The 27,578-nt window shown below is 67.6% G+C and overlaps 1 protein-coding gene across 2 annotated transcripts in view; it reads right to left on the bottom strand.

Moving 5' to 3' along the window:
* Positions 1 to 1,277: 1,277 nt before the first annotated feature.
* NOTCH1 (notch receptor 1) overlaps positions 1,278 to 27,578 on the bottom strand; it is a 42,488-nt gene continuing 16,187 nt past the window's right edge. For both annotated transcript variants that reach the window (XM_036239226.1, XM_016153074.2), the window contains exons 3-34: positions 26,358 to 26,620; positions 25,578 to 25,916; positions 23,463 to 23,585; positions 22,794 to 23,027; positions 22,382 to 22,537; positions 21,988 to 22,173; positions 21,673 to 21,786; positions 20,773 to 20,886; positions 20,227 to 20,460; positions 20,038 to 20,148; positions 19,195 to 19,387; positions 17,728 to 17,873; positions 17,380 to 17,493; positions 15,656 to 15,775; positions 15,150 to 15,302; positions 14,562 to 14,790; positions 13,752 to 13,953; positions 12,980 to 13,133; positions 12,704 to 12,888; positions 12,125 to 12,257; positions 11,622 to 11,879; positions 11,423 to 11,535; positions 10,142 to 10,713; positions 9,529 to 9,951; positions 8,941 to 9,089; positions 8,064 to 8,280; positions 7,825 to 7,912; positions 7,579 to 7,744; positions 6,724 to 7,019; positions 5,014 to 5,161; positions 4,835 to 4,932; positions 1,278 to 4,415 (exon numbers count right to left, since the gene is read on the bottom strand). In XM_036239226.1, coding sequence (XP_036095119.1) covers positions 2,901 to 4,415; positions 4,835 to 4,932; positions 5,014 to 5,161; positions 6,724 to 7,019; positions 7,579 to 7,744; positions 7,825 to 7,912; positions 8,064 to 8,280; positions 8,941 to 9,089; positions 9,529 to 9,951; positions 10,142 to 10,713; positions 11,423 to 11,535; positions 11,622 to 11,879; positions 12,125 to 12,257; positions 12,704 to 12,888; positions 12,980 to 13,133; positions 13,752 to 13,953; positions 14,562 to 14,790; positions 15,150 to 15,302; positions 15,656 to 15,775; positions 17,380 to 17,493; positions 17,728 to 17,873; positions 19,195 to 19,387; positions 20,038 to 20,148; positions 20,227 to 20,460; positions 20,773 to 20,886; positions 21,673 to 21,786; positions 21,988 to 22,173; positions 22,382 to 22,537; positions 22,794 to 23,027; positions 23,463 to 23,585; positions 25,578 to 25,916; positions 26,358 to 26,620 — 7,546 coding nt within the window. In that variant the 3' untranslated portion in view covers positions 1,278 to 2,900. The remainder of the gene's footprint in view (positions 4,416 to 4,834; positions 4,933 to 5,013; positions 5,162 to 6,723; positions 7,020 to 7,578; positions 7,745 to 7,824; positions 7,913 to 8,063; positions 8,281 to 8,940; positions 9,090 to 9,528; positions 9,952 to 10,141; positions 10,714 to 11,422; positions 11,536 to 11,621; positions 11,880 to 12,124; positions 12,258 to 12,703; positions 12,889 to 12,979; positions 13,134 to 13,751; positions 13,954 to 14,561; positions 14,791 to 15,149; positions 15,303 to 15,655; positions 15,776 to 17,379; positions 17,494 to 17,727; positions 17,874 to 19,194; positions 19,388 to 20,037; positions 20,149 to 20,226; positions 20,461 to 20,772; positions 20,887 to 21,672; positions 21,787 to 21,987; positions 22,174 to 22,381; positions 22,538 to 22,793; positions 23,028 to 23,462; positions 23,586 to 25,577; positions 25,917 to 26,357; positions 26,621 to 27,578) is intronic.

Raw genomic sequence — 27,578 nt, 5'->3', positions numbered from 1 at the left:
CCCGCCCACATGGAGGGCCACCTGCTTTGCTCCGCCCACCTATGCAAGTGTCAGTCTCAGCGAGAGACACGCACATGTGGTCAGATGGTCCAGCCAAGATGACGCATAAAATCACCATCACAGTGCGGGTGGGCCACACTCGGTTCCTCCGGACGTGGGCAGAGGGACCGGCCCCACCTCTTGGCCGCTGCGGATCGTGCTGCTGTGAACGCGGCCTGCACGGCTACGTGGGAGTTTGCCTTAACGTCTTTTGGGCATACACCTGTGAGTGGAATTTGGGGCTGCTGGGAGTCCTTGGGTAGAATTCAGGCTGAGCCCCTCCCTCTGAAAGGTGGGCCCCTTGCCATGTTCCAGTTCCCAGAAGCTCTGGTCCAGTCCCCCGATCCGGAGCCCCGCACCGTGATGGGCAGCGGAGGAGCTTCCAAACGCAACTGAGGAGAGCTTGGCCTCGCACTCGTCCTTGGATCGCGGCACTTTGTGGTGCAGGGGACACAGGACTCTCTCCCTTTGTTAATCTGGTTCGAATCCACCTACCTGAGGCCAGGCCCCTGGCCCTGTGGAGGAGGGGCGGGGCTGTGTGGGGGAGGGGGGCGGGCCATGCGGGGAAGGGGCGGAGCCCTGTGAAGGGGCGGGGTCACGTGGAGGAGGGGCGGGCCACGCAGAGGAGCGGGTCCTGCAGGGTTAGAGGCACAGACTGGAGGGATAGCGGGGCGCGCATGGGCACCTGGCAAGGGCGCGGTCTGATGGCCAAACTCCGTATTCCCAAGTGGTGCTACTTGGCCGGCGGCCTCGTGGGTTCCCAGCACCTTCTCAGCTCACTCTGTCAGCCCCTTGATGGCCCTGCTCAGGTGCTTCTAGGGCTGCCTTTGCCCTCCCCCAAGGGTCTGGAGGTTCCTGCTCACACCCTCCTGCCTGCCATGCCTAGGCTGGGTGAGCGGTGCCTTCACCCTGTGTGGCCCAGAAGGATGGGAGAGCCCAGCACCTCATGTCACCCCAGATACGCAAGTCCCCAGTGATGGGGCTGCACGTGCCCTGCTCCTTGTGTCCCTGTGGAGACGTCCTTGTGTGGGGGGGTCTGGGGAGACTTGGCCCTGGCAGATGCAGGGCTGGCTGTAGAACAGGAGACAGCGTGGCCGCAGGCTGGGGCTGGGCGGTCTCCCCGGCATTCTCTCGTCAGCAGGGGCAGAGGGCCTCCGGGTGCCTCAGAGAAGAACAGCCTGTCCCTGTCCCTCTGTCCCCCCACCCTCCCCTTCCAGAAAGGGAGCTGACACCACGGCCAAGTTTAGCAAAATCGGGATGCCTATCAGCATCATTTTTATTGCAAATCAGTTAACAAAAAGAGATGAAAAAAAATACATCATATTTATCACCTACAGTTTTGCATGTAGTTAACTTTTAAAAAAAGGTTCCTGTTTCTGTAAACTATACTCTATTTTATAAAGCACAGTAAGAATCAACATCTTAGGACGTGTCCGGTCATACCCACAAGGGGTGGTACGACACCGGCCCGGCAAGGCCGGAGAAGCCGCCCCGAGGAGGTGGACACCTGCCTGAGCATGCGGGCAGCGCATTCCTGGTCTGCTCCGAGGAGCCAGGTTGTTGGCAGCTGCAGGTCACAAGGCCCGGGGTACGAGCGGAGCCCCGTTCCGACACCCCTCATCAGCACGACCCGGCAGACTTGTTCATTCAGATTTTTGAAACAAAATCCACCTTTAAAAATGTATTTACAGACATTTCTTTGCCACAGGCTTATACTTGATATTGCAAGAATCTGCACCTTCCCTGGGCTCACCGCCCCCTCACCAGGAGGGGCGGCCCTCGAGCAGACTCTGGTCGCCCCCGAGCCCACCGCCTCAGCTGCGTGTCCCACTGAGCCCTGCCCGGCCCTGGGACCAGTGGCCTCTGCACACCAAGGCCAGACAGCCACGTTTTTTCAAAATCTTGATGTCGGCTGCTGCTCTAGCAAGTGTCCTGTGGGAACGGGGCCCGCCGGCCCAGCCCGGCCCCAGCGGTGCCGGTCCATCTTCCGCCGAGCCTGGGAGACGCCGAGTGGAGATCCTGGGGCCTCCAGCAGCGAGCGTCCTTCCCGAGAAAAGGGTCAGATTCCTCCACACGGGCCAAGGTGGGCACCGCACGGCCACACCTGACCTCACTCTACACGATGCTCCCACGCCGACGAGGGCCAGGGGCAGTACAAGAACTGGCAGGACCAATGGACGACTACACAATACTGAACCCGAAACAAAGATTCATGATCGGTACCACGAATGTCTTCTCAGTACACCAAGAACACATTGTTAAAAGCACATTTCCAAAAAAAAAAAAATCAGTAAAAAAATACCTAAATGTATAAACCACATCATTTTACATTTTACTCTCCTTTTTTAGAAACAATTTAACCCATGTGCCAAAGGTGTGAAGGTTCCGCCTCACTCTCTCCGGATGCCGGGGGGAGGGGGGGTGGCGTGTGGGGGTGTCCGGGACCCCGGCACCAGGAGAGTTTTGGACAATGCTGGCTCAACCCTCCCCTCTCCGACATCTCTTTTTGGGTTTGAAAAAAAAAAGGTCAATAAATAAATGGCATTTATAAATCATGAATCTTTGTTTATACATATATTTTGTACAAATACATGACAATCTTTATTCTACGTAAGAAAACCCAACTGAGAACTAGTCTATTGGTGCCATAAAAAACAGTACATATAAATAAAAAGGCAGTGTTTCCATGTAAAATAAAAGTACATAAATAAATACTAAAAAAAGAATTTCAAGTCCTCGTTCTCTTATTTTGTATAAAAACACATTTCTTTTTAAAAAAGGCTCCCTGGGTCAGCCCGGCGTCCACGGAGCACATGGCGGCCGGCCGGCAGGGCCTGGGAAAGGAAGTGCGAGCCGCCTGTTTACTTGAAGGCCTCCGGGATGTGGGCGATCTGGGACGGCATGCTGGTGGGCGGGCTGGAGATGCCCTCGGACCAGTCGGAGATGTTGGAGTGTGGGGATGAGCTGGACCACTGGTCGGGGGACTCGGGGGACGGGGTGAGGAAGGGGTGCTCGGGCACCTGCAGCTGGTGGCTGGGGGTGTTGTCCATGGGAGAGGAAGAGTAGCTGTGCTGAGAGGGCGGCGTGAGGAACTGCGCAGTGGTCATGGGCGGGACCAGGGAGGATGGCAGCGACGTGGCCAGGGCTTGGCTGTCCTGTGGCAGGGCGGTGTGCACCGCCAGGCCGCTGGGGCCCAGCGGCTGCACGTCGGCCTGGCTCGGCTCCCCACCCAGGAAGCTCCGGCCGATGTGGCCGCTGGCAGCCGCGCTCACGCCAAGGTGTGGCTGGGGCGGCGGTGGCGGCTGCAGGTTCTGCGGCTGCTGGATGTTGGGTGGCTGCAGGTTCGGCGGCGGCTGCATGCTTTGCTGCTGCTGCAACTGTAAGTTCTGCTGCTGCTGCACCTGCTGGGTCGGCACCAGGTGAGGCTGGGTGGTCAGCCGCGTGTTGGGCAGGGCCTGGTAGCTCAGCATCTGAGACAGGGCAGTGGCGGAGAGGCCGCCGTGCAGTGGGCCTATCATGCCATGCTGCAGGGCAGGGGCCTGTGTGCTCAGCGTGCCCGGGGCCACGCTCCCTCGCAGCGGGTTGTACTGGTTTGGCACCAGGCCATTCTGCAGTCGGGACAGCCACTCGCACTGGCCGTTCAAGCCCGTGGTTCCACCCACGGCAAAATTCACGGCCCCGCTACTACCGCCAGCACCCAGGACTGTGCTGGTGCCGGAGGCCACCGGCAGGTGGGAGAGGCGTGGTGGCCCAGCCTCGAAGGCCAGCCGGCCGCCCCCGCCCAGCGCGGCCATCTCGGGCTTGGCCGCCACTCCCAGGTGGCTGAGGCCCAGGTGGGTGTCGGGCATGCCCGGCAGGTGGCTCAGGGGCACTGACGGAGACTGCTGGAAGGGCGAGGGCAGGAGGGGTGGCGAGGCCACGTCCGACAGGTAGCCGTGGGGCGACTCGAGGGAGTCCACGGGGGACAGCAAGCTCGTGCTGTCCAGCAGGCAGCCCTTGCCGTCCTGGGACTTCTTCCTCCGTGCTTTGAGGTCCTTGGCCTCCTTGCCTCCACTAGCCAGGCCCTTGGTGCTGGGCTTGCGGGCCTTCTTGCCCGGCCCGGCGGGCCTGAGGCTGCCCAGGTAGCCGCTGGGCGAGCAGAGCGGGGGCGACAGGGTGGGCGCGCCGCCCAGCGGGGCGCCGTGCAGCGGGGGGCTGCGCGCCAGGCCGTGCTCGTCCAGCAGCCGCACGATGTCGTGGTGCATGCGTTCCTGCGCGATGTCCCGCGGCAGGCGGTCCATGTGGTCGGCGATGTCCCGGTTGGCGCAGTGCTCCAGCAGCGCCTTGGCCGTCTCGTAGCTGCCCTCCCGGGCGGCCAGGAACAGCGGCGTCTCCTCCTGGGGGCAGAGCACGGGGCGGCTGCGGTCACCCTCGCCGCCGCCACGCCACCAGGGGACCGGCAGGCTGGCGCGACCCGTGCTGTCGGGGCCACCCCCGCCCGGGGACAGCCACGGACAGGAGACGAGGTCCGGGTCGTGGAGAGGGGCAGACAGACCAGCTGCCGCCACACCTCTCACTGTCCTGGGACACACGCCCTGCAGCGGTGGCAGCCTGCGCTTGGGAGGCGGCAGCAAACACAGATCGAATGAAGCGAGGGTGCGAACGGACGCAGGCGCCAGCTGGAGGGTCTGCGCCTGGACGCCCGCCAGCCCCGCCCCGCCCCCCGGCCTGCGGGTCTGGGGAGCCGAGGTCGGCGGGGCCGGGCGCTGGGTGGAAGGACGGCCAGCCCTGCCCGGCCCCTCGCCGCCCCGCGCACCTTGTTGTTCTGCATGTCCTTGTTGGCCCCGTGCTTCAGCAGCACCACGGCGGCCTCCACGTTGTTCACGGCCGCGGCCCAGTGCAGGGCGGACTTGCCTGCGTGGGGAGAGCACGGAGGGTTGGGGTGGGCCAGGCTGTGGCGGGCCCGTCCCCACGGCCTGGCCGCCGCCCGCTTACCCAGGTCGTCCACGGCGTTGACGTCGGCGTGGGAGTTGATGAGGTCCTCCAGCATGCCCTCGACGGCCAGCCGGGCGGCCAGGATCAGCGGTGTCGTGCCGTCGTGCATGCGGGCATCCAGGTCTGTGGCTCGGTTCCGGATCAGGATCTGGAGGGTGGAGGAGGTGTCGGACCCAGGAAAAAGCTGGGCCTGGGGCCCCTGGCCCAGAACCAGTGCCTGACATGGATGGAGCCCCTCCTGGGTCCAAATGGCCCCAGCAAGCCGGGACGGTCACGGAGGGCAGGGCCCCATGGCTGCTGCTGGAGGGGCCGGGGCAGAGGGCAGGCCATGCTGCCCACGGACCAGCTCCTCGCTCCACGTGTGTGTGGCCTCATCTGACCCTCACCACAGACCCTGCTGCGCCCCCACTACCTCAGGACAGAGAGACCAAACCCCTGCCCGGCCACACGGCCAGCAGCGCCTGCTCCCCGGCCCCGGCCGCACGGCCAGCAGCGCCTGCTCCCCGGCCCCGGCCGCACGGCCAGCAGCGCCTGCTCCCCGGCCCCGGCCACACGGCCAGCAGCGCCTGCTCCCCGGCCCCGGCCACACGGCCAGCAGTGTCTGCTCCCCGGCCACACGGCCAGCAGCGCCTGCTCCCCGGCCCCGGCCCACGGCCCAGGCTGCGGCTGCTCCCTTCCCCGCCGCCGCGGCTTCCATCATCTCCTTCTCCCCGTCCCCTTCCTCACTTCCATCAGCGTCCTTCTCCCCCCTGCCCCTTCCATCGCTCTCTTCCATCCTCTCCTTCTCCCCTTCCCCTTCCCTCTCCTCCTCCTTCCTTCTCCCCCGTCCCCGTCCACACGTGCCAGCATTAGCCTGCTCCCCGGCTCCACACACCAGGGCCACACTCCGCGCTGCCGCGCCACGTCCCTCTGGACACACGGGAGGTGTCCCAGGCTGCAAGGACGGCGAGTGTGCTAGTGGGGGAAGAGCCAGCACTGAGCGGCGTGCGGGACCGGCCTCGTTCCTGCGAGGCACCTGGGGGACCGCAGTCCCCACGGGCCAGCAGGGCTGCCACCACGAACGGCCGCAGCCCGCCTCCGGGCACCGTTTACGCTGCCCCCTTCCGGCTAACCTCCATTTCTGATTTCCATAGGATAACACACTAAAAACCATGACATTGAAAGCCCTGCGGTAACCCCCCCGGCTTACTGCCCCATCTGTGCAGGGTAGGGCTGCCCAGACCTGGGGTCTTGCAGCCAGGGGACCAGTGGGCAGCTTGCAAAAGGAGCCTCTGTCAGAGACATTCCCCAAAGACCCAGGCATCCAAATCCCCAAATGCCCCATGTCCGGGGCTCCCCAGCAAGGCCGAGGCCCGGGTTTGCAGGCGGCAAGCGCTAAACCCACTTCACACTGCCATAGGCTATGCCTCTGGCCATGGCCGGGAGGGAGGGACGGGAACGTGTCGGGTCAGGGTGAGGAGGCCCTGCCCGCGCAGGTCCCTCCGGCCTTCTGCTGGACCACCTCCAGCCGTGCCTCTCTCCGAGGACGTGTGGAGTTTGGTGCCCTCCCCAGAGCAAAGGCTTAGGATAAAGACACCAGTGAGCCTTGCTTAGGCTCTGCCTGGGCTCGGGGCTCAGGGTCCATGTGAAGCGAGGCGCCAGCCCAGAGCAGAAGGGAAGGCCGGCGGGGGACGGGCAGGGGGCGTGTGCGTGTGTGGCGGTAGCTCCCACCTGGAACACGCCCTGGGCATCGGCGGACACGGCCGCGTGCAGCGGCGTGCGCCCCATGTTGTCCTGGATGTTGGCATCGGCACTGGCCTCCAGCAGGCGCTTAGCCGCGTCGGAGCGCGAGTAGCGGGCGGCCAGGTGCAGGGCGGTCTCGCCGGTGCGGTCCGTCTGGTTGTGCAGGCTGGCGCCCTGGTAGATGAAGTCCGAGATCACGGCCGGTGCGTCCTCCTCCTCCTCGCTGTTGCCCGTCTCCAGGCCCCCTCCGCTGCACGAGGCTATCATGAGAGGCGTGAAGCCGTCTGCGGGGAGGCGGGGACAGGGTGCGCGGTCAGGAAGGCTGGCCGCCCCCGGCAGCGGCTCCGGCCGGGGCCAAGGGGCCCGAGCTGGAGGGCAGCAGTCTGCACACGTGGCCCGGCCCATGGTGGCCCTGCACACGTGGCTGCGCCAGCTGAGGCCATCAAAATCAATCTGAGCTTCCCAAGGGATGGAGCCCAGTCCAGCTACCAAGTGACCCCCGCGGCTCTACTTATGGCCTGAGATTTCTGCCGACAATCCACCCGAAACAAAGACAATATTAAAACGCAGTTAAATCAACACTTCACGCGTCCCAAGAGATCTTGAGGAAAAAAATCAATTCACAGGGCACAGCGGGCTCAGAGTCACTCAGGAGGAAGCAGGTGAGAGACCGAGTGAGCCTCAGGACAAGGAGCATCTTGCCCCCCGCCTCCCACGCTCAGCTGCCAAAAGACTGATCTCAGGAGCTCCGGGGAGGGATGCGGGTGGGGCAGGGACAGGGAAACACAAGGACGCGCAGGTTGCTGAGCCAGAGCACCCGTGGGTGGCCAGCCAAGCACCTACCCGGCCCACGGACGTTGACGTCCATGCAGTCGGCGTCGGCCTCGCCCTGGGGCGGCGTGGGGGCCATGGCGGACACACGCAGGTCGGCGGCGTCCAGGTGCTGCTGGGTCCACTGGCGGTGGTCTGTCTGGTCGTCCAGGTCAGGGAGAACCACTGGCTCCTCGAACTAGGGAAGGGGGCCAGGAGCCACGTCACAGCGGGCGGGGAAGGGGGCGGGGGGCCCCTGGGGAGGCGTCCCCAACTCACCCGGAACTTCTTGGTCTCCAGGTCCTCGTCACCCCACTCGTTCTGGTTGTCATCCATGAGGGCGCCGTCTGAGGTGTTTTTCAGGGGCCTGCGGGTGGGGAGGCGAGCAAGGCTGAGCGGGGGCTCCCCGGACGACCACGCGGGACGCCCTCCGGCTCGGCAGGGGCGCGGGGCGGGGCGTGGGTCCGGAGGGGCCGCGCCTCCCCACACCCCAGGGAGCCACGGCGGCGTCCACTAACTTGAGGCCCACGGAGTCCTCGCCCAGGGGCTCCCGCCGCTTCTTCTTGCTGGCCTCTGACACCTTGAAGCCCTCGGGGAACCAGAGCTGGCCATGCTGCCGCCGACGCTTGCGGGACAGCAGGACCCCGCAGCCCACGAAGATCAGCAGGACGAGGGCGACCACGGCCACGTACATGAAGTGCAGCGGTGGGGACGGCGGCGGCTCCACCGTCTCACCTGCGGGCACAGGGGCCGGCGGCGGCCGCCCGGGCGTCAGGCGGCGGCGGGCTGGCTCCGCGGCCGCGCACCTCCTCCCCTGCTCTCCTCCATCCCGCCCCCCAAAATAAGGTCATTTCTACGCGATTAATCAGAATTGCAAACTATCGCTAAATTCTCTCCTGCACCAGCCCGCATCTGGAGGCGGCTTTCACTCCTCTCTCCTTTAAGGGAGAAGGATTAGCCGACTCGGAATCGCCGCGCCCGCGCTGAGCTGTTAAGACAAAGGATTTACGGGGATTTTCGAGATACAAACTTCAACACTTCACATGACACCGATCAATTCTTCTCTCTCCCTCTCTCTCTCCTTTTTAAAAAGCTGTAATGATTTTGAAATAATACCCAACAAAGAAGAATCGGGGGGGGGAGGGGAGAGAAAACGGCTCCCACTTTCTGGCGGGTGTGCCTGTCCCCGGGGCCAGCAGCAGCCGTCGCTACGGTAGAGACGGCACGCCAGGCAGGAAATAGCGAAAAAAATGCTCGCGGAACGAACTCTGGATGGCACACGCGCACCCGTGGGTGGCAAGCGACACAAACAGCCAGTGCGTCCCGGGGGCAAACGGGGACTTAGCCCGTCGTGGGCGGCCCCCCCTGCACGCGGCGCCCAGGGCGGCCACTCACTCTGCACGGCCTCGATCTTGTAGGGGATGTTCAGGCTGCCGAGCGAGGCCAGCGCCCCCAGGAAGGCGGCCACGTCTGTGGTGCTCTGGAAGCACTGCGAGGAGGACTGGACGCACTGCCGGTTGTCAATCTCCAGGTAGACGATGGACCTGCGGGGACGCGCCTCGTCAGTCCGCCAGGGCGGCCGCCCCCGCCCGCCCCGCGAGCTGCCTGTGGGGCGAGCGGAGCCCCAGGGGCATAGTCCCGGGGCTGGGGAGACAGGCGCACCTAGCGCTCACGGCGTGGCGGGGAGCCTCGACCCGGCAGGCACGGCCCAGCCCCGCTCAGCCCCCTCCGTGGTTCCCCTGGGTGCCACGAGCACCCGTTTCCTCATCTCAGCAGGGGCGAGACCTCGGACGCCCGACCCTGTCCTGGGAGCTGACCTCCGGCCCAAGGGTGTGGGCCTCGGGCAGGAGCGGGGTGGGATGAGAAGGCCAGGGGACAGCCCCGAAAGCCCCAGGTCCCGCCTGAACCTCGGCCTGTCTCCCCACGGGCGGGGCCAACCCCCCACGTTCGGACGGCCGTGCGCAGGCGCCGGACGTCGCTCACCCGCGGATGTCCATCGGATCCAGCTCCCTGCGCCAGCGGCTGCCCGGCAGCAGCGCCTCCCTGGCCTGGTCGAGCAGGGCGCCGGGCGCGGCCCAGCCGCCATCCGCGGAGCGCTTGATGGGGTGCTTGCGCAGCTCCTCCTCGCGGCCGTAGTAGGGGAAGATCATCTGCTGGCCGCTGGCGTCGCGCCTGAAGACCACGTTGGTGTGCAGCAGGCGGCTGAGCTCGCGCAGGAAGCGGAGCGAGTCGTTGCGCAGCCGCTCGGGCGGCGTCAGCACCACCAGCACCAGCGTGCCGGCCGCCAGCCGCTCCGGCACGTGCTCCGCGCAGTCCAGCCCGTCCCACTCGCACTCGGCGCTGTTGCAGCCCTGGTCGCAGTGCCCGTCCCTGAAGTGGTCCTTGCAGTACTGGTCGTACAGCGGGCTGCAGGACAGGCACCTTCAGGCCTCCCTGAGCCTGAGCCGGGCCCCTGCTGCCCTGCCCAGGCCCCGCCCCCGGGAACGCCCCCCTGCCCGCTGGCCACGCCCCCAGCTGCCCAGCTGCCCAGCTGCCCCCGCACGCGCGCTCCGCCCCCTGGCCGCCCGCCGCCCCCGCGTCGCCCCGCGAGCCTCACTTGCACTGGCCGTCCGTGCCCTGGCAGTCGAAGCCGTCGAAGAGGCAGCCGGCCGAGTTGCACTGGCTGTCGCAGCGGCCGTTGCTAAAGTACTTCCAGCACTCCAGCGACTGCGTGCAGTTCTGCCACGGGTCGTTGAAGTTGAGGGAGCAGTCGCCGCCGTCCCAGCCGCACGCGTGGTTGTTGCAGCGCAGGCTGCAGACCTTGTTGCCGGCCTCTGCTTGGCACTCGGGCAGCTCGCACGCCTCCTCGATCTGCGGCGGGGTGATGTCCAGCCCCACGCCCCCCCGGAAGCCATAGTCCAGGATGTGGCACAGGAGCCCGTTGAACTTGGCGGGACACAGGCAGCGGTAGAACGGGCTCTCGGACGTGGGCTCGCAGGTGCCCTGGTTGTAGCAGGGGTTGCCGTCCACGCAGGGGCTGCCAGCCGGGAACTGGCACTGGCGGCCGGTGAAGGCGCCCGGGCACAGGCAGGTGGGGCTGTGCAGGCCCGAGGTGCAGGTGCCGCCGTTCAGGCACCGCAGGCTGCCACAGGTGCGCGCATCGTTCTCGCAGGTGGCGCCCTCGAAGCCCTGCCAGGAGAGGGCAGCCTAGGGCATCAGGGCCAGCTGGCCACCCAGACACCCCGGGACCTGGCAGAGGCCCTGAGGCGCCGCCACAGCCCCCACCGGGAGAGGGCTCAGCTGCCTCCCCATTTATAGAGCTACCCTGCCAATCAGGAAAGCTCTGGGGCCGCCAGGGGCTGGCAGGGGTGGGGGAGGGGCACGGGTGGCACGCAGGGCGTTTTATGGGCTCTGAATAACTTCACGATACTGTAACAGTGACACGGTCACACCACCTGCTGTCAGAACCCAAGGAAAGCACAACACTAGGAACACCATGGACTTAACTTGATAACAACGTAGACTTAACTTGATAACAACGTATCGACCTTGGCTCAACAGTAACCAAGTGGACAGTAACAACTCAGCGCAAAGTTGAGATGCTTATAACTGGAGCCTGGGAACCGCAGTGCCGGGGGAGGGCTCGGGACAACGCTTTACTTCCAAATCAACTTTTCTATGAACCTCAAACTGCTCTAACTATAAACTTTAGGCACAACAGACACGGTCTCAAGGAAAATGAGGGTGGTGGAGCCCTCCGGCCGGCACAGGCACAGGGCCAGGCCCGAGGTGCAGGGGGCCTTCTGCTGCCACCTTCAGAGCAGGGAGCCCTGTGGGCCGCACAGGGCCCGGGGGTGAGGCCGCCGCCACCCCACCGTGCCCCAGGGGCTGAACCTACCGCTGGGCACTTGCAGATGAACCCGCGGGCTGTGTTGGAGGCCACGGCGCAGGTGCCCCCATTCTTGCACGGCTTCCCTTTGCAGCCATTGATGACCGATTCGCAGCGGCGCCCTGGGGGCCAGAGGGATGGGCGTGAAGGGCCTGCCGCGCCGCCCCAGGGGCCCGCCTGCCCCAGCCCGCCGCACCGCAGCACCCACCGGTATGGCCGGCACGGCACTCGCAGTGGAAGTCGTTGACACGCTGCACGCAGTTCTGGGTGCCGCGGGCGTCACAGGGGTTGGACAGACACTCGTTGACGTCGCCCTCACAGCGCTCGCCCACGAAGCCGGGCAGGCAGGTGCAGCTGTAGCCGCCCACCTGGTCCACGCAGGTGCCATTGTTGAAGCACTTGGGGCCCCGGGACACGGGGTCGATGAGGGGGCTGCAGTCGTCCACGTCCACCTCGCAGTGCACGCCTGCAGGGGCCGTGCTCCATCAGGGACCCGCGAGGGCCACAGGCGGGGCCCCGCGCCCTCCAGGTGCCCTGACAGACGCGCACAGAAAGCCGGGGACCGGCACAGGGCGCTGCCGACGGCCTGGCCGGGCTTCCTCCGTCAGCCCGGCACCCGCATCGCGGCCAGGTCCAGGGTGTCTCTGGCTGGCCACAGGGTGCCTGAGCGCCCGCTCTGCCCACACCCACCTCTGGGCGTGGCCCCCTTACCCTGAGTGCCCCGGGGGCAGGAGCACTTGTATGTGTTGGTGAGGTCGATGCAGGTGCCCCCATTCTGGCACGGGTGGGACAGGCATTCGTTGATCTCCTCGGAGCAGTTCACCCCGTGGTAGCCGGCCACGCACTGTACGGGAGACGGATCGGCTCAGCGGGAGCCAGTGCGGGCCGCTGGGCCCAATAAGCTGCCCTCTCGCCTGCTGGAGGCTTGGGCCAACCTAGAGCGAGACCCCTGTCCGGCTGAGCCTGGGAAGCTAAGAGTCACTGCCCAGAGCAGGCCCCAGACCCTGCCCCATGGGGACCTCAGAGCGGGTGCCAGATGAGCCTGAGGAGAAAACCCTGGGGGAGGGGGAACCTTGTCCCGCTTTTCAGTGTATTCTTCTACTTCTAGGCTCCCCGTCCCGCAAGAGACGCCCCTTCCAGGCAGTCTTCCCTGGTCACCCTGGTCCTCCCTTAATGAAACTAAAGTGTCTGCACCTGGGGGGCTCGGTGGTCCCTCCTGCACCGGCTCCCAGCCCGGGGCCCGGCCCTCGAGGACACACCCCGGACGCCCTCACCCGGGACGGGCCCCACCTCGCAGGAGTAGCCGCCGGGGTAGTCCGTGCAGGTGGCGCCGTTGCGGCAGGGGCTGGGCGAGCACTCGTCCACCTGGTCCTCGCAGTAGCTGCCGGCGTAGCCCGCCTGGCAGCGGCAGTGGTGCGTGGTGCCGGCGTCCACGCAGAGGCCCCCGTTCCGGCACAGGCTGCTCACGTCCACGCCTGTGGGCACGCGGGAGCGGGGCGCGTGAGGCCCGGGCGCCCCCCCGGGGCCCCGGTCCAGCAGCTCACAGGGCGGGGGGCGGACGGTCACCTTGCTGCCACGCGGCCACCTCGCAGGACACGCTGGGCACGTCGCAGTAGAGGCCGGTCCAGCCGCTGTGGCACTCGCAGCGGTACTGGGCGTTGGTCTGCCAGCACCTGCCGCCGTTCTTGCAGGGCGAGGAGTCGCACCAGCGCACGAGGTTCTGCGGCGGAGGGGTCAGCGGGCGCGCGCCCCACCCCAGCCGGCCCCGACCGGCCGCCACCCGCCACGCAACCTCCCGCCCACGGAATGGAAACGGAGCCCCACGCGCTCCCCGCTGCTCGGGGGCAGGCGTGGCCCGGGCTGGGGTCTCTTTGCCTTTCTCTTGGACTCTCAGCAAATCCAGACCACCGGCTGCCCTTCCGTGAAGGAAGACTTTTTTGCAGAAGTAAATCGTTTTTTTTTTTTTTAGAAATTTTAGGTAACTAATGTTTCATGTGAACAACTTTAATGAAGATCAAGATTTAGTATTTTTACATATTTTCCAAAAAAACACTGGCTTTTCACAGTGTTTTCCCTCTAATGACCTAGTCTGTAAACTTCTACTCCCCAACCTGGATGGCCACCCCACCCACTGCCTGATTCTTTAGGCGGCAGCACGGGCCAGGGCTGGGACCAGGCTGCAATCCAGACCCCAAAAAACACGTGAGCAAGGCTGCCCCCCGCCCCCTCCCCGCCCCCCGGGCCTGGCTTGTCCCCTCCGGGCAGACTGAGCGGGCCTGGCAGGTACGGGCGCCACCTCGGCCCCCTCCCGCTGGGCACCCGCGGCCTGCGCGCTCACCTGGCAGTTGAGGCCGGTGTAGCCCTGCGGGCAGCTGCACTTGTACGTGCCGTAGCTGTCCTGGCAGGTGCCGCCGTGCAGGCAGGGACGCGAGTCACACTCGTTGACGTCGTGCTGGCAGTAGCTGCCCGTGAAGCCAGGTGGACACAGGCAGGTGAAGGAGTTGATGCCGTCCACGCAGGTGCCACCGTTGAAGCAGGAGCTGGAGGCAGGTGGGCGGCAGGGAGCAGGGTGACTTGCGCAGTCACCTCTGTGCGAGCATCTCCCCTCAGTCCCCAGGGGCGTGACAGCCAGAGCAGGGACTTCGGGGAGGCCAATGGGAGCCCCAGGAGGCCCCCGACACAGGGCCGGGGACCTCAGAATCTCAAACCACATCGCAACCCCCCCTATCCTGCTCGTTGTTCATCCTGAGCACAGTTTAAGACACAAACGAGAAAGAAATCGTGACCTGTATAGATGACGTGACAGCTAGTCACGTCAGAAAACATGAACGACAATGACATTTACTGCTGAGCTTCCTGGCAGCCAAGGGAAAAAAGGAAACAAGATGGGTCACAAAGTTCTCCTTGTCTGAAAGGAGGCACACCAGTTCTTCAGGGTCAGCGCCCAGGGTTCCTGGTCCGCACCCCGGCTGGTGGACAATGGCCCTTTCACGAGGCTCGCCACCACACAACGAATGCTGTCTGGCTCAACTCGACCAGCGGCGTGTGGCCGGGGCGATGCCTGGCTAGTGCCCGGCTCCCGCGGCCGCGGTTCTGCGCCCCGACGCGCAGCGCCCCCCGCCCCCCGCCTGCAGGCCGGGCCCCCCACCTCTCCGTGCAGTCGGGCGTGTTGTTCTCGCAGTGGATCCCGCTGAAGCCCGTGGGGCAGGTGCAGGTGTAGCTGGCCACGCAGTCCGTGCAGTTGGCGCCGTTGCGGCAGGGGTTGCTGGCACACTCGTTCACGTCCTCCTCGCAGAAGGGGCCCTGGAAGCCGGGCAGGCAGCTGCAGAAGGCCACGTCGACGCCGTCCGTGCAGGAGCCACCGTTGTGGCATGGGTCTGGGAGGGCACAGGAGGACAGGCCTGAGGGGCGGGCAGGGTGGGTCGTGACAGTGCTGACGAGAGCCAGGTGCGGGGAGGAGCTCCTGGGATCGGGCCGGGAGGTGCCAGGTGGGCTGGAAGCCGGGCAGTCTGCTCTGGAGCCTCCTGGGACCCCCCGGACGCGCCTCGCTTGGCCCACACGCCTGCAGTGACGCTCCGTGAGCAGCTGCCACCTCCCCAGCACCTACCTGGGGCTCCGTCCTGGCCGGCTGCACCCTCTGGGCTGACCTCTGACCCCGACACGCTCCCCGCCCTGTGCCCTCGGGGGAAACGGAGGCGCGCACACATCCGGGGGCCGGGGCGCCCGGGCCACTCACTGGGCCGGCAGTCGTCGATGTCCGTCTCGCAGGTGCGCCCCGTGTACCCCGCCTGGCAGTGGCAGCGGTAGCTGCCGTTGGTGTTCTGGCAGGAGGCTCCGTGGCGGCACGGGCTCTTCACACACTCGTTGATGTCGACCTCGCACGTCTGCCCTGGGGGAGGAGCAGGGGCCGCCGGCTCAGCCCGTCCCCCCCAAGGCCTCCTGCACCCCGTCCACCCAGGAGTGGGCCTCCCCAGCCCCGGGAAGGAAGCGAGGCTTTCTGACCTGCTGCCCCAGGTCTGGACCAAGCAAGGTACAGAAACTCAGGGCGGAAAAGGCAAGGTCGAGTCCTGCCTCGGGAGCGCCCCCTGCAGGTGGCCCTGCAGCCCACCCGTTCAGCTCCAAGGAGGGTGGAGGCTCACTCGCTCCTACCCTGGGGCCGCCTGAGCCCCGGGACCCCCCTCCCTGGTCCACCCCCTCCTGGAACCCGGCGAAGCCAGAGCTGCAGGGAGCGGCTGGCCTCACCTTGCCAGCCCGGCGGGCAGACGCAGGAAAAGCTCTCGTAGTCCTCGGACGCCTTGCACTCGCCACCATTGCTGCAGGGGCCGGGGGCGCACGGGGCCAGCACCGCCTCGCACGCGGCTCCTGAGGGGAGGAAGGCAGGCGGTGAGGCCCAAAGGGTCAGTCGGCACCCTCGGCTTTGGCAGGGGCCAGCACACTGGCGGCCCTGAGGAGGGGCAGAGTGGCACTGGGAGCCTGCGTGACCTCCTGGCCAAGCTGGGACCTGAACCGGGGGTGGGGATGGGCTAAAGACAAAGCAGACGCAGCCTGGGCCTTGCCCGACCTGGAGCGCCCGGCGGCACGGGCTGGCGGCGCCTCCCCGCCACCACAGGGCCCCAGGTACACGGCTTCCGGTCGTGGTGGCAGAGGCCCTGGCCCGAGTGGAGGCCTGGGAGGTAATCCCAGGGGCTCCGGTGTCACAGGCAGGAAGCATTCAGCACGGGAGGCCACTGCACGAAGGCCGTGCCCGCAGGGGACAAGCCCTCCGCTTTGCTAGGGGAGGTGCCAGCCTTGGCCCCAAGCACATCCTATTACTGGGGGAGCGCCGGGCCGCACGGGACCTCTGCGACAAGGCAGGGGGCCTGGCCGGAGCCATGTGCACACCGGGCGAGTTTTCTCTGTGAAAGCCCAGAGTTTTCCTGTTTACGGCCACGGGGGCCGAATCCGAGGAACGTTATCTTCCTCCTCGCCCGCTATCTCCCCTGGCCTGCCGGCGCAATTTTCCAGGGCCTTTCTTTCTTTCGGTTTCCACGGTGACCTGGGCAGGCAGGAAATTCGCCAGAGTTTCCGACAATTGTGTGAAGGGAAGCAGGAAGCAGGCAGAAGGGAAGCGGGTCAGCACAGGCCGGCTCCACCCCGCCCAGCCCTCCGGCCTCCGATACCGCCGTGCCCGAAGGGGACACGGGTGCGTGGGCGCCCTGGGCGGTTTCCTCGCCGATGCGGGAGAGAAAACCCAGGTCCCCGGCTTTGGTCAAAGAAGATGCTGCTCTGGCCACAAGCCGCCCACTGTCACGGGACCACAAGCAAGGACCCCTCCACCGCCCGCTCGGCCAGGCAGGCCCTCTCAGGAACCCCAGCGCCCACACCGACCCCGGGGCGGCACCCTCGGCCCGCCCCCAGCAGAGCCCAGTGCATTGCATGTCTCTCCTGGGGAAAGGACACGTCCTACAACCCCCTCGGCTATGACAACAGCAGAGGCCGGACCGCCCAGGGCGACGTCTCCCGCCTCTGATCAGAAGGAACAGTGCTGCTTGTCCCCCCCACACAGAGGGCCTGCGGCACAGGAGCCCCTCGGGCCTGACCCAGCCCCAGGGGTCCCGGCCAGTGCGGACGCGGCGGGAGGCCCCAGCGCGGGCCCAGCTCCTGGCTCTGCTGCCGAGAGCCCCGCCCTCTCGCCTCCTGAACAGGCTTTGCCAGATATGACACCCGGGACCCACTCATACTGACTTCCTCCCGGGCACTCTGTGCGTTCTGTGCTCATCTGGCAATGACGTCTGCAGGGTGAGGCCCAGTGCTCCCGACCGAAGGCTCGAAGCAGAGCAGAACCTCCGGGAATGCCCGGGGAGCAAGGCACGCCACACCCAGCCAGGACAGCCACTGCGCACCCCTCGGCCCCCCGTGGACTGCGCCAGAGGCCTCTCCCCTTCTCCCGGCCCCGCCCCCACCCCGCGGGCCCCGCCCACAGCCACCTGTGTAGGGCAGCGGGCAGTTGCACTTGTACCCCGCCACGTCGTCGATACACGTGCCCTGGTTCAGACAGGGGTTGGACGCGCATTCGTTGATGTTGGTCTGGCAGTTGGGGCCTGCAGAGGGCAACAGCAGGGAGCAGCTGTGTCCGTCACCCGGTGCTGCGGCCGGGTCCCACCGAGGCGCCCCCCGTCTCCCGGCAGGAAGGGCCCTGCACTGCGCCATGGGCCTAGAGCCGACCCCGCCAGTCTGCACCACCGGCAGCAGGCACTGCCACGGGCGGGGGGCCCCCGGGCCCCGCGGGCAGGTGCCGGGTCTGGCTCTGCAGCAGGAGCGTCCGGCCCACTCACCACTGAAGCCTTCCCGGCAGGCGCACACGTAGCCGCTGGTCATGTCCTTGCAGGTGCCGCCGTTGACACAGGGGTTGGATTCACACTCGTTATTGTTGACGTCACAGCTTGCCCCACTCCACCCGGGCTCACAGTCACACTTGTACCTGCGGAGGTGACCACACCGCAGCTCAGGGGTGGCCCGAGACGTGGGGGCCCGGACCGCGGGCACTCCCGGCTCTGCCACTCTTCCTGCGGTCTGACGGGAGGGAGGCGCCGGTCCACTGATCCTCAGTCCTTTAAAGCGGGGCGACAGCACCCACCTGCCCGACGTAGTGGCAAGGGCGTGCCTACGACGGACCCGGGACAGCCACTGGAAGGCTCGCCGCCACCTGCTGGCTGTGTAGCCTTGGACGGAGTGCAAAACGACGGTGTGGGGTCCCTGCCTACGTCAAAGGCCCATCCAGGCACAGCAGTGCAGGGCACACAACAGGTGTCAGAAACCAAAGGTAAGCTTTCACTTCTATACACCTCAAAACTTCTGACACCAAACGGGGTGGGGGGGCGGTTTCCCCACAGTGACCAATCTTCCAGCTCTCGGGGCACCAGCTGGGTGACTACAGCTCAGCTCTGACATGCCTGGGAGCCAGCGCAGGCCCACTGGTTAGGGGCTTGGTCCCCCAAGACCGCCCTGTGTCAAACACCCCTGAAGTCTGGTCATCCGTTAGGATGGCTCCCAAGCGGAGTTCACTTCCTAGACCAGAGCCTCATCGCAAAAGGCTAACCTGAGAATGGGAGCTGGGAGATGGGCACAGGTCGGGGGGGGGGGGGGACCAGGAGCTTCTGCACCCTCCCAGCACTGTCATGGGTCCCCAACCCGGGTCAGGGGACACAGCTCCCACGGCCTCACGGTACAGGCCTGGCCAGTTAAGTCTCTGGCACATAGTGAACTTAACCTCCAGCCCCTGTCTCTTCCTCCCTCTGATCATAGGGTGGGTCCCTGGCACCCAGCCCCCAGTCTCAGGCTACCTGAGCCACCTCATTGACACAAACTCAGGTGTGCTACTGAGCACAGGAGATGCTCCTCCCCATCATACACCTGGGGGGCTGCTTCGGGAGCCAGAAAGTGAAAATGCTCACTTATTAAACCACGACCACTGCAGAAACTCTGGCTGCTGCCAAACGAGCGTGCTCCTGGGGTCTCTCGGGACCTGCCCCGAGCCAACACTGCCGCCCGAGCTCAGGGCTGAGCGGCCGTCTAGATGGGGCTCAGCGGGGCGCGAAGAGCAGACTGTCCTTGGGGCGTGGCATGCCCCTGCTCACCCAGCCAGGGCCCATCACTGGCCTGCCTGGGGCTTTGTGCAGGCAGCTAGCCCCCCGCCTGCTCCCCACCAGCCACCCTGCATGATGCCTCCCAGGCCACAGAGAGAGGAGCGATAAGGCCCCTTTTCCTGCCCCACCCAGCCCTGCCCCGCCCCTCCTCCGCACCCGTTGAGGCCGTCCCGGCAGACCCCGTGGATACAGGGGTTGCTGTCGCACTCGTCCACCTCAGACAGGCACGTGGGGTCGTGGTAGCCCTCCGGGCAGCGGCAGCTGAAGCCGTTGATGCCGTCCTGGCAGGTGCCCCCGTTGTGGCAGGGGTCCCCCGCACACTCGTCGATGTTGATGTTGCACATGCTCCCTGCAGGCAGCGGGGGTGGGGGGAGGTGACGCTCAGCTCCCAGGACCCCCCCAGGAAAGGACAGGAAGGAGGGGTTTTGTGAGGGGGGGGCAGCCCCTCTGAGCCTCAGTCCCGCCCTCTGTCAAACCAGGAACCACCACCAACCCCTCGACCCAGGCCTGTGCACGCGAGCAGGCGAGCAGGCACCCTGCACTGTGCGCGGGCCTGGCCCTGTGCCCCGTGCCGCGTACACTCACTCGCGCCCAGCCAGCAGCCCAGGGGCAGAGCCTGCACTGTCCCGACTGCCGGACACATGAGGCCCAGGCAGACCAGGACTAGCGCGAGGGCTCGCGGGGGCGGCAGGGACAGACCACGAGTCCAGAGCCTGGGTGTGCTCTCGGCCTGCGGGGCCGGCTCTGAGCAGGGGCAAGAGGCTCAGGAATGCCTGTCCAGTGCTGGCTGGAGCCCTGTCGCCCCACGGTCTCTGCTGCCATCGCCCACGGCCAGCAGCCTACACCGTCCGCCCTCACGCTGGCCCAGACCAGGCCCGTCCAGGGCCCTGCAATCACTGCTGACCTTGATCTCCAAGCACAGCCTCAGCCTCAGTAGCCGGGCCACGAGGAGGGCTCAGAGGGCCAGCCCTGTGGGTCCCTGAGCCCAGGCCCACTCACCTGTGTAGCCCGGCTCGCACGCACACTCGAAGCCATCGATCTTGTCCAGACACGTGCCCGAGTCACAGGGGCTGCTGGCGCAGTCGTCCAGGTTGATCTCACAGTTGGGTCCTGGGGGGCGGGGGACATGTGGTGGTCAGCTCCTGAGCCCCCCCTCCTCGCCCGCCCCTGCCAAGCCTGGCCAGGCACCTGTGGTCCCCTTGAGGCAGAGGCACTGGTAGGCGTTGTCGCGGTCCTGGCAGGTGCCCCCGTGGCGGCAGGGCTGGCTGTGGCACTCGTTGATGTTGGTCTCGCAGTGGTGGCCGGTGTAGCCCGGCTGACACACGCAGGTGAAGGTGGCGACGCCGTCCTTGCAGGACCCGTAGTGGCAGGGGTCAGGGTCGCACTCATTGACGTCCACCTCACAGTGGGGCCCCGTGTAGCCTGCGGGGCGGAGGCCGCGGGCTCGGGCCGGCTGTTGCTGGGCACGGGGCTGTCCCGTCCCGGCACTCTGCCACTAGACCCAGAGCACCTGTGCTCCCGCCGGGGGGGACCGGGGACCGGGGTTCGTCTTCATCGAGAGACACTCCCCAGTGCCAGGGTCAAAGCTGAGCCGGCCCCTGGCCCCGGACCGAGGTCTTAGACCGTGAGGGCCCTTGACCCACCGCCCTGCCAGCCGAGCTCCCGACGGCCCCCTTCCCCGCGGGACACCCGCGCCGCCTCTGCACCCTCCGCCCGGCTGCGCGGGGGCCTCACCCTCCGTGCACACGCAGGTGTAGGTGTTGGGCCCGTCCAGGCACTTGGCGCCGTTCCTGCAGGGCGTACTCGCACACTCGTCCACGTCGTACTGGCAGAGGCTCCCGGTGAAGCCTGCAGCCCAGGGAAGGTGGCGGTCAGGCCACGTGGGCCCCGTGGCCAAGCCCGGGCCAGGCCAGAGCCGCGCGTGTGAGGAATGGGCTCAGCAGACCCCAGGGTCCCCCCGGACGACCTCCGCTCCCCACCTTCAGGACATGCCCCTTCGGGCACCCTCTGGAGAAGGGCCTTCCCCAGACTGACTGCGGTTGCTATGGCTACAGCCTGACTGGGTTGCATGGGGCTCCCCACTCAGTGTCTGGGATGGCTGATTTGCATCTCAGGAAGCCCGAGGCTCCGATCGGCCAGGGGACAGGGACGGGGGGGGGGGGGGGGGGGGGAGGGCAGGCTCGTCCCTGCAGGAAAGTCAAGCCTTCCCGGCCATCAAGGCCATCAACTCCACCGCAGGCCGGCACCACCGGCTGTGAGCTACCCGAGGCCGGGCTGGTGCCCCTCCCTGCCCAGCACAGCGCTGCTTCCAGGACACCCATCTCCCCAGGAACCCCCAGCGGCGAGGATGACAGTCTCCAGGCCCTGGGCACCCCAGACCCCAGGGCAAGCACACCCAGTGAGGAGCTGCCCCGCACCCCGCACGGCCTTGCACGTTGGGGAAGCCCAGAGACGCCCGCACCCGCTCCTGAGGAGGGCTCGCTCTGCAGCCAGCCGCCCGGGGAGCGCAGGGCGGGGTCCCGGGGTGGGAGGCCAGGCCTGGACGAGGGTGGCCCCCAGTGGGGCGTCAGGGCTCCCCGCCGCATGCCGGGGGGCGCGGGCGGGGACGGGGCCAGCCCGGGGGCCAGGCGTCACCTGTGGGACACTCGCACAGGAACTCGTTGACCTTGTCCAGGCAGCGGCCGTTCTGCAGGCAGGGGCTGCTGGCACACTCGTCGCGGTTCACCTCGCAGTGGACGCCCTCGTAGCCTGGGGGCGGCGCATGCGCCGTGAGCGCGCAGCCTCGCCCCGCCCCGGCGGGCGGCTCCGGCCACCCACGCGAGACAGCCCAGCGGCCCCCACGCCTGGTCCCGCCCCGTGCTGCGCCCGGAGGCCCAGCTCCCCCACCCCACCCCGCTCCAACCCCCCATGAGCTCCCGCGGGGTCGGCCCTGACGCCGGCGCCACGCACCGGGCATACAGATGCACTGGAACTCCCCGATCTGGTCCAAGCAGGTGGCGTCGTTCTGACACGGGTTCGAGACGCACTCGTTGACGTCGATCTCGCAGCGGGGCCCGGTGTAGCCCTGCAGACACCGGCACTCGAAGGAGCCCAGCGTGTTGATGCACCTGCCTTTGTGCTCGCAGGGGTTGGCGCCTGGCGTGCGGCGGGAGGGGCACGGTGAGCGGCGCGGCATGGGGAGGGGCGTGGCAGGGCGAGGGCGTGGCACGGGGAGGGGCTGCTCGCTGCCCACCCGGTGTGGTCCCCCAGGGAGGCGGGCCGCCTGCCAGCCCGGGACCCCTCTGAGGGCAGAGCCCGTCCCCAGCAGCGGCCCCGGTGCCCACGGAGCCCGGCCGGCACGCACCCAGCGAGCACTCGTCCACGTCCTGGCTGCAGGCCGGCCCCGTGTACCCCGAGGGGCAGGTGCAGATGGCCTTGCCGTTCACGGGGTTGGTGTCGCAGTTGGAGCCCTCGTTGCAGGGGTTGCTGATGCAGGCGTCGTTGAGGTGGCACAGCAGGCCTGGGCAGGGGTCGCCGTCAGCAGGGCCCTGCCCCCCCCACGCCCCCGCCGGGCAGAGGGCGGCTGCCCTCGGCCGGCCCCACCTGCACCCAGACGTCGCAGGGAGCAGCCTGCCCCTGCCGCGTGACCCCCAAGGTCGGCCCGCAGGCCCCGCTGCGGATGCCCTGCCCCCGTCTTCACCCCAGAAAGACCCCTTCCAGGTGGTTCCCGAGGACCTCAAAGCCACTCTGGTGTGAGCGAGGTCACAGGCCCTCACCGGTGCGGCCGTGGGGACACTCGCAGTAGAAGGAGGCCACGCGGTCGTGGCAGGTGGCGCCGTGGAAGCAGGCGGCGCTGGCGCAGTCGTCGATGTTCTCGCCGCAGTCCTCGCCCGTCCAGCCGTTGACGCACACGCAGCTGTAGCCGCCGTTGGCGTTGTGGCACGTGCCCCCGTTCTGGCAGGCGTTGGGCATCAGCTGGCACTCGTCCATGTCCTTGGTGCAGTACTGGCCTGTGGCGGCACCGGACTGTTGGGCCGGGCGGCGGCCCCCAGGCCGAGACCCTCACCCCACCGGGTACGGGGGCCGCCTCCACCGGGAAGCCTTCCCGGGTACACTCCTCCACCCACGGCCAGCCGATCGCGTCTTCCCTCGCACCTGCGGCGCCAGAGGGGACTTCTGTCTCCCTGCGCTGCGCACAGAGCTCCGCCGGGGCCCGCGCCGGCCTGTCGCCGCCTCCAGACGGCGCGCCCGCGGGCACGGCCTGCGTGCCACTGGCCAGCATCCCTGCGTCCTGCCCAGCCGGCTCGCCTCACCTGGGGACCTCGCTCCGGCACAGGGCCGTCCGGGGCCGGGCTGCACAGGGCCCCACGGACCGGCCGGCTGGCGGGGGCCTTCGGACCCCGGCCGCACCTCCCTCCCGCTGCGCCCGCGCTCCGTGTACGTGCCTGTCCACTCGGGCGGGCAGCGGCAGTTGTAGGTGTTCACGCCGTCCACACAGGTGCCCCCGTTCTGGCAGCCGTGCCCTGGGCAGTCGTCGACGTTTTCCTCGCAGTTCTGGCCGGTAAACCCTGCGGCGGGAGGAGCCACGGGTCTGCTCAGCCCTCGCCCTGTGCCGCCCGCTGCCCTGGAGTCCCCGCCCGCCCCGCTGTGTGACGGGCAGCATGCTCAGGCCCACAGACGGCACGATCCTCCCAGGGGAATCTCTCGGTGATGGGCACTGGACAGACGAGGACCCGAGCACACAGGTCCCGAGGCTCTGTCACAGAGAGCCTTCCATGGGCTGGAGTTCTGGGGGTTCCTGTGACCGGGCGCTGCCTGCGGGCCAGGCACTGTGCTGGGGTGCTGAGCCATGGTACCCCACCTGACCAGGGCTGCACGGGGGCTGGAGAGGCCACCAAGCTGGGAACAGGTGGAGGCAGAACCCGCGGCAGTCCTGGGGGCCGCAGGGCCGCCCCCTTCCAGCCCCCTCCCCAGCCCGGGGCCCACCCCTGCGGCCTCCAGGCCAGTCAGCTGTCAATGCACCCAGCTCCTGCTGGGTCAGTGACCAACCCAGAAAGGTGTGTCCAGCAACAGCCAAACCTGCAGCAGGTTACTAATTAACACCCCTCCCGGTGCCTTTGAACCTGCAGGGCTTGGAGACCAAGCCCCTCTCCCGGAGCCAGCCCCACCCCCACCCTGCCCCCAGCTGCCTTGGAGCTGAAGTAAGCAGCCAGAAAAGGCCAAATGCAAATTGGAATGATGTGGGGAGGACCCCAAAGTCCAGTGTGGAGGGCTGTGAGCACTTTGGGGGGGTCTCATTCCAAAGCAGGCAGGGCTCTGGGCCGTGCTGACCACCCCACCCCCCGGTAGAGCAGCACCAGCTCCACCCGTGGGGAGCCCTCTGACGGGGCCCCACACACCCACTCCACCTCCCCCAGCCCTCACCATGGCCCCATGACCTATGCGGCTACACATGAGGTCCCAGGCTTGAGGTCACAGCCACCAAGCAGGCATTGGAGCTCAGAGCCTGGGGCTCTGAGTTGGGCCCAGCCAGAGGGCTCGGCCTTCAGCTGCCCAGACCGCCCGGCAGCCAGCAGAGCGGGGCAGGCGGGTGTCGAGGGAAGCGTCCGGTGTCTGCTCGCGGGGGCGGTGCTGTGGCGAAAGCACTTCCCCTCTCAGGGGCCGGGCTGGGCCAGGGCGGCGTGGAGGCTGGGGCGACCCGCAGGTCACCCCCGGGTCAGCCAGGCGGGCCCTGGGCTCCCCCAGCACTGACGCCCCACCAACGACCCTCGCCGGCACCCCCCACCCCGCCGACTGGGACCCCGCCACCCCGTGGCATGCAGCTGACAGCCTGGAGGTTTCAAACCTCCTTGTCGTTACTGTTTTAAAATCACGAGGACAAAATTTACTCAAACAAAAACTGTGGTGGGAAGGCCAGTGTGACTGACGGGGACAGTGCGGCTCCCGGGGACAGGGGGGCGGGGAGGGGGCTGCGCCGGCCCGCGCCCCGCCCCGCCACGGGGTGCAAGCGGGGACCGGAGGAAGGGCAGGGCCAGCGCTAGGGGAAGTGAGGGTGCCAGCCCTGGCCCGGCCACACCCAGGAACGGGGGAAGCCCCACGGTTGCACAGCGAGGTGCTCCCTGAGGCCAGCGGCGGTGGGGACCTCAGCAAGTTGCACACGGGTTCCAGGAAACGCGACACGGGGGGATCACGAGCGGCTTGAACCCGGCCCGTGCCTGCCACCCCGGGAGGTGCGGGGCAGGGGCAGGTGCCAGGGGCCGAGACGGCAGGGTCACCTCGGGAGGGGACACCCAAGGAGGCCAGACTCGCTCAGGGCCACACACCTCCCGAGGAGCCCCTCCCGGGGCGGTGGGGGCCCAGGCCCCTGGCACGCGGGAGGGCGTTGGGGGTCACGGGCTCAGCTGTCCAGTCAGAGCAGACCCCAGCCCGGGCAGGAGCAGGTGGGTGGGGGGCCAGGGAGGCATCTGGGCCCACGCAGGCCTCTGAGTACTGTTCCTTATTCCAGACCCGCCCCTCCCCCGCTCTCCCCCGCGCCCCCCCACAGCGGCCGCGGGCCGTACCTGGCAGGCAGGTGCACTCGTGCGTGGTGTCCCCCGTGGGCCGGCAGGTGCCGCCGTTCTGGCAGGGGGAGGGGCTGCAGGGCACGTAGGGCAGCTCGCAGTGCGGGCCGGTGTGGCTGGCGCGGCAGGCGCACCGATAGGAGCCCAGCTCGTTGAGGCAGGTGCCGCCGTTGAGGCAGGGCCCGGGGCTCTGGCTGCACTCGTTCACGTCCTGCCGGCAGGTGGGCCCGTGGAAGCCGGCCGGGCAGCCGCAGATGTACGAGGCCTCGAAGGGCAGGCACTGGCCGCCGTTGGCGCAGGGGTTGGAGGCGCAGGGGTCAGCCTGCTGGCACGTCTTCCCTGTGGGCGAGGGGGGCAGTGGTCATGCCGGCCGCCCCGGACGCCACGGCGGCGTTGGCCTGGGCAGACAGCATCCTCTCCTCAGCCCTCGGGGCCCCGCTGCAGAACCCCACTTTCCTGCCAACAGGGACCGAGGTTCTGAGGAGCCATCCCAGGACACACGCCATGTGGGAAGGGGGTGCCCAGTCTGTCTGTCTGCAGAGCTCGGCTCTTAAAAACAGTGCTCCAGTACCCAGCACCCCCGGCTGCATAAATCAGGGTGTCCCCTTTTCCCAGAGGCAGGGAGGGGGAGGGGCAAGGGCCCCGGGGTGGAGCCTGGGGGCCCTCGGGCAGTCGCCCGGAGCTGCTTCTGGACCACAGGCCCCCCCGCTGGCCAGGGAAAGCCTGGGACACCCCGGGCACGCGGACAGGGCCAGGCGGCAGCCCGGCCGCGGTCCTCACCTGACCAGCCCGGGGGGCAGCGGCACTTGTACTCCGTGAGCGTGAGCAGGTCGCAGGTGCCGCCGTTGCGGCAGGGGCTGGCGAGGCAGGCGTTGTCCCAGGGCGTCAGGCACAGCGGCCCGGAGAAGCCCAGGCGGCAGCTGCAGGTGTAGTCCAGCACGCCGCCGCGCTCCAGCACGTGGCAGGTGCCCGCGTTCTTGCAGGGGGCGCTGAGGCAGGGGCTGTGCGCCTGGCACCGCTGGCCTGCGAAGGCCTCGCCGCAGCTGTGGCAGACACGCAGCGTGCTCAGTCCCCCCGCCCACGGCCGGCCGGCCCCGCCCCTCCGCACAGCTGTCCTGGGGAGCCCGCACCTGCCCGCCCCGCCCCACCCCGGCACCGGGCACCGGGGGCCGCCGCTCGGTGACCCGGCCTCTGCCAGGGGCAGCAGACAAGGGGTGGCTGCTCAACCACTCTAAGAGGTTGAATTCCTACTAGGGGAATTTCACCTACATTTTTAGAGAAAGAACAAGGGTGTCAGTTGGGGCAATAGGGCAGAGGCCGGAGTGTTCGGCGGAACCCGGCTGTGATGCAAAACACAGGCGTCTGTGCCTGCGCCTCGGCAGGCCACCAGAACGGGGGCGCGCCGTGAGGCCTCCTCCTGGGGGGCGGGCCTGCCTTTCTCTTCTCTAGCACCTGTATGACGGACGCGCCTGATCTGGGTACTGAGAGCGTTCGGTGTTTCCCTTTTTTCGCCATCAATTCGACAGCACACGTGGAATTCCCTCTGTCAAGGCTCCTCCCCGATGGGGTCTCGCTGGGACGCAGGCAGGCACCCCACCCCGACGGCACTGTGCACCCCGTCCCAGCTGCCCCCTTCCGGGACCAAGTCTTCATGAGACACGTCCAGGCAGCATCGGCCAGAGTCAGAGGCACCCACTTCCCAGCTGGGGAAACGGCAGTGCCGGGAGGGGGTGTCCTCACGGGGTCTGAGCGGCCGAGGGGACCCAGGGCCACCCAGAGAGGGAGCGGCCTGCCTCCCTCAGCACAGGACCCCCTTGGCCCCCGCTGTCCCGGCTTCGGGAGCGTGGGCCACAGTGATGCCTCCCCGTCGCCCGGCCCCCCGCCCGGCAGCCCAGGAAGGCAGGGCCCACGCCGCGCCCACAGCCACAGGCACCGCGGCGGGGTCTCCTGCCCCCTGGGGGCGGTGGGCAGCCTTAGGTCCCCTGGACGAAGAGGGGCCCT

Source organism: Rousettus aegyptiacus, unplaced genomic scaffold (genome assembly GCF_014176215.1).
Source record: "Rousettus aegyptiacus isolate mRouAeg1 unplaced genomic scaffold, mRouAeg1.p scaffold_m13_p_3, whole genome shotgun sequence".
Taxonomy (NCBI): Eukaryota; Metazoa; Chordata; class Mammalia; order Chiroptera; family Pteropodidae; genus Rousettus; species Rousettus aegyptiacus.
Note: the sequence above shows the minus strand (reverse complement) of the source record. Positions and strands in the feature narration are given on the sequence as shown.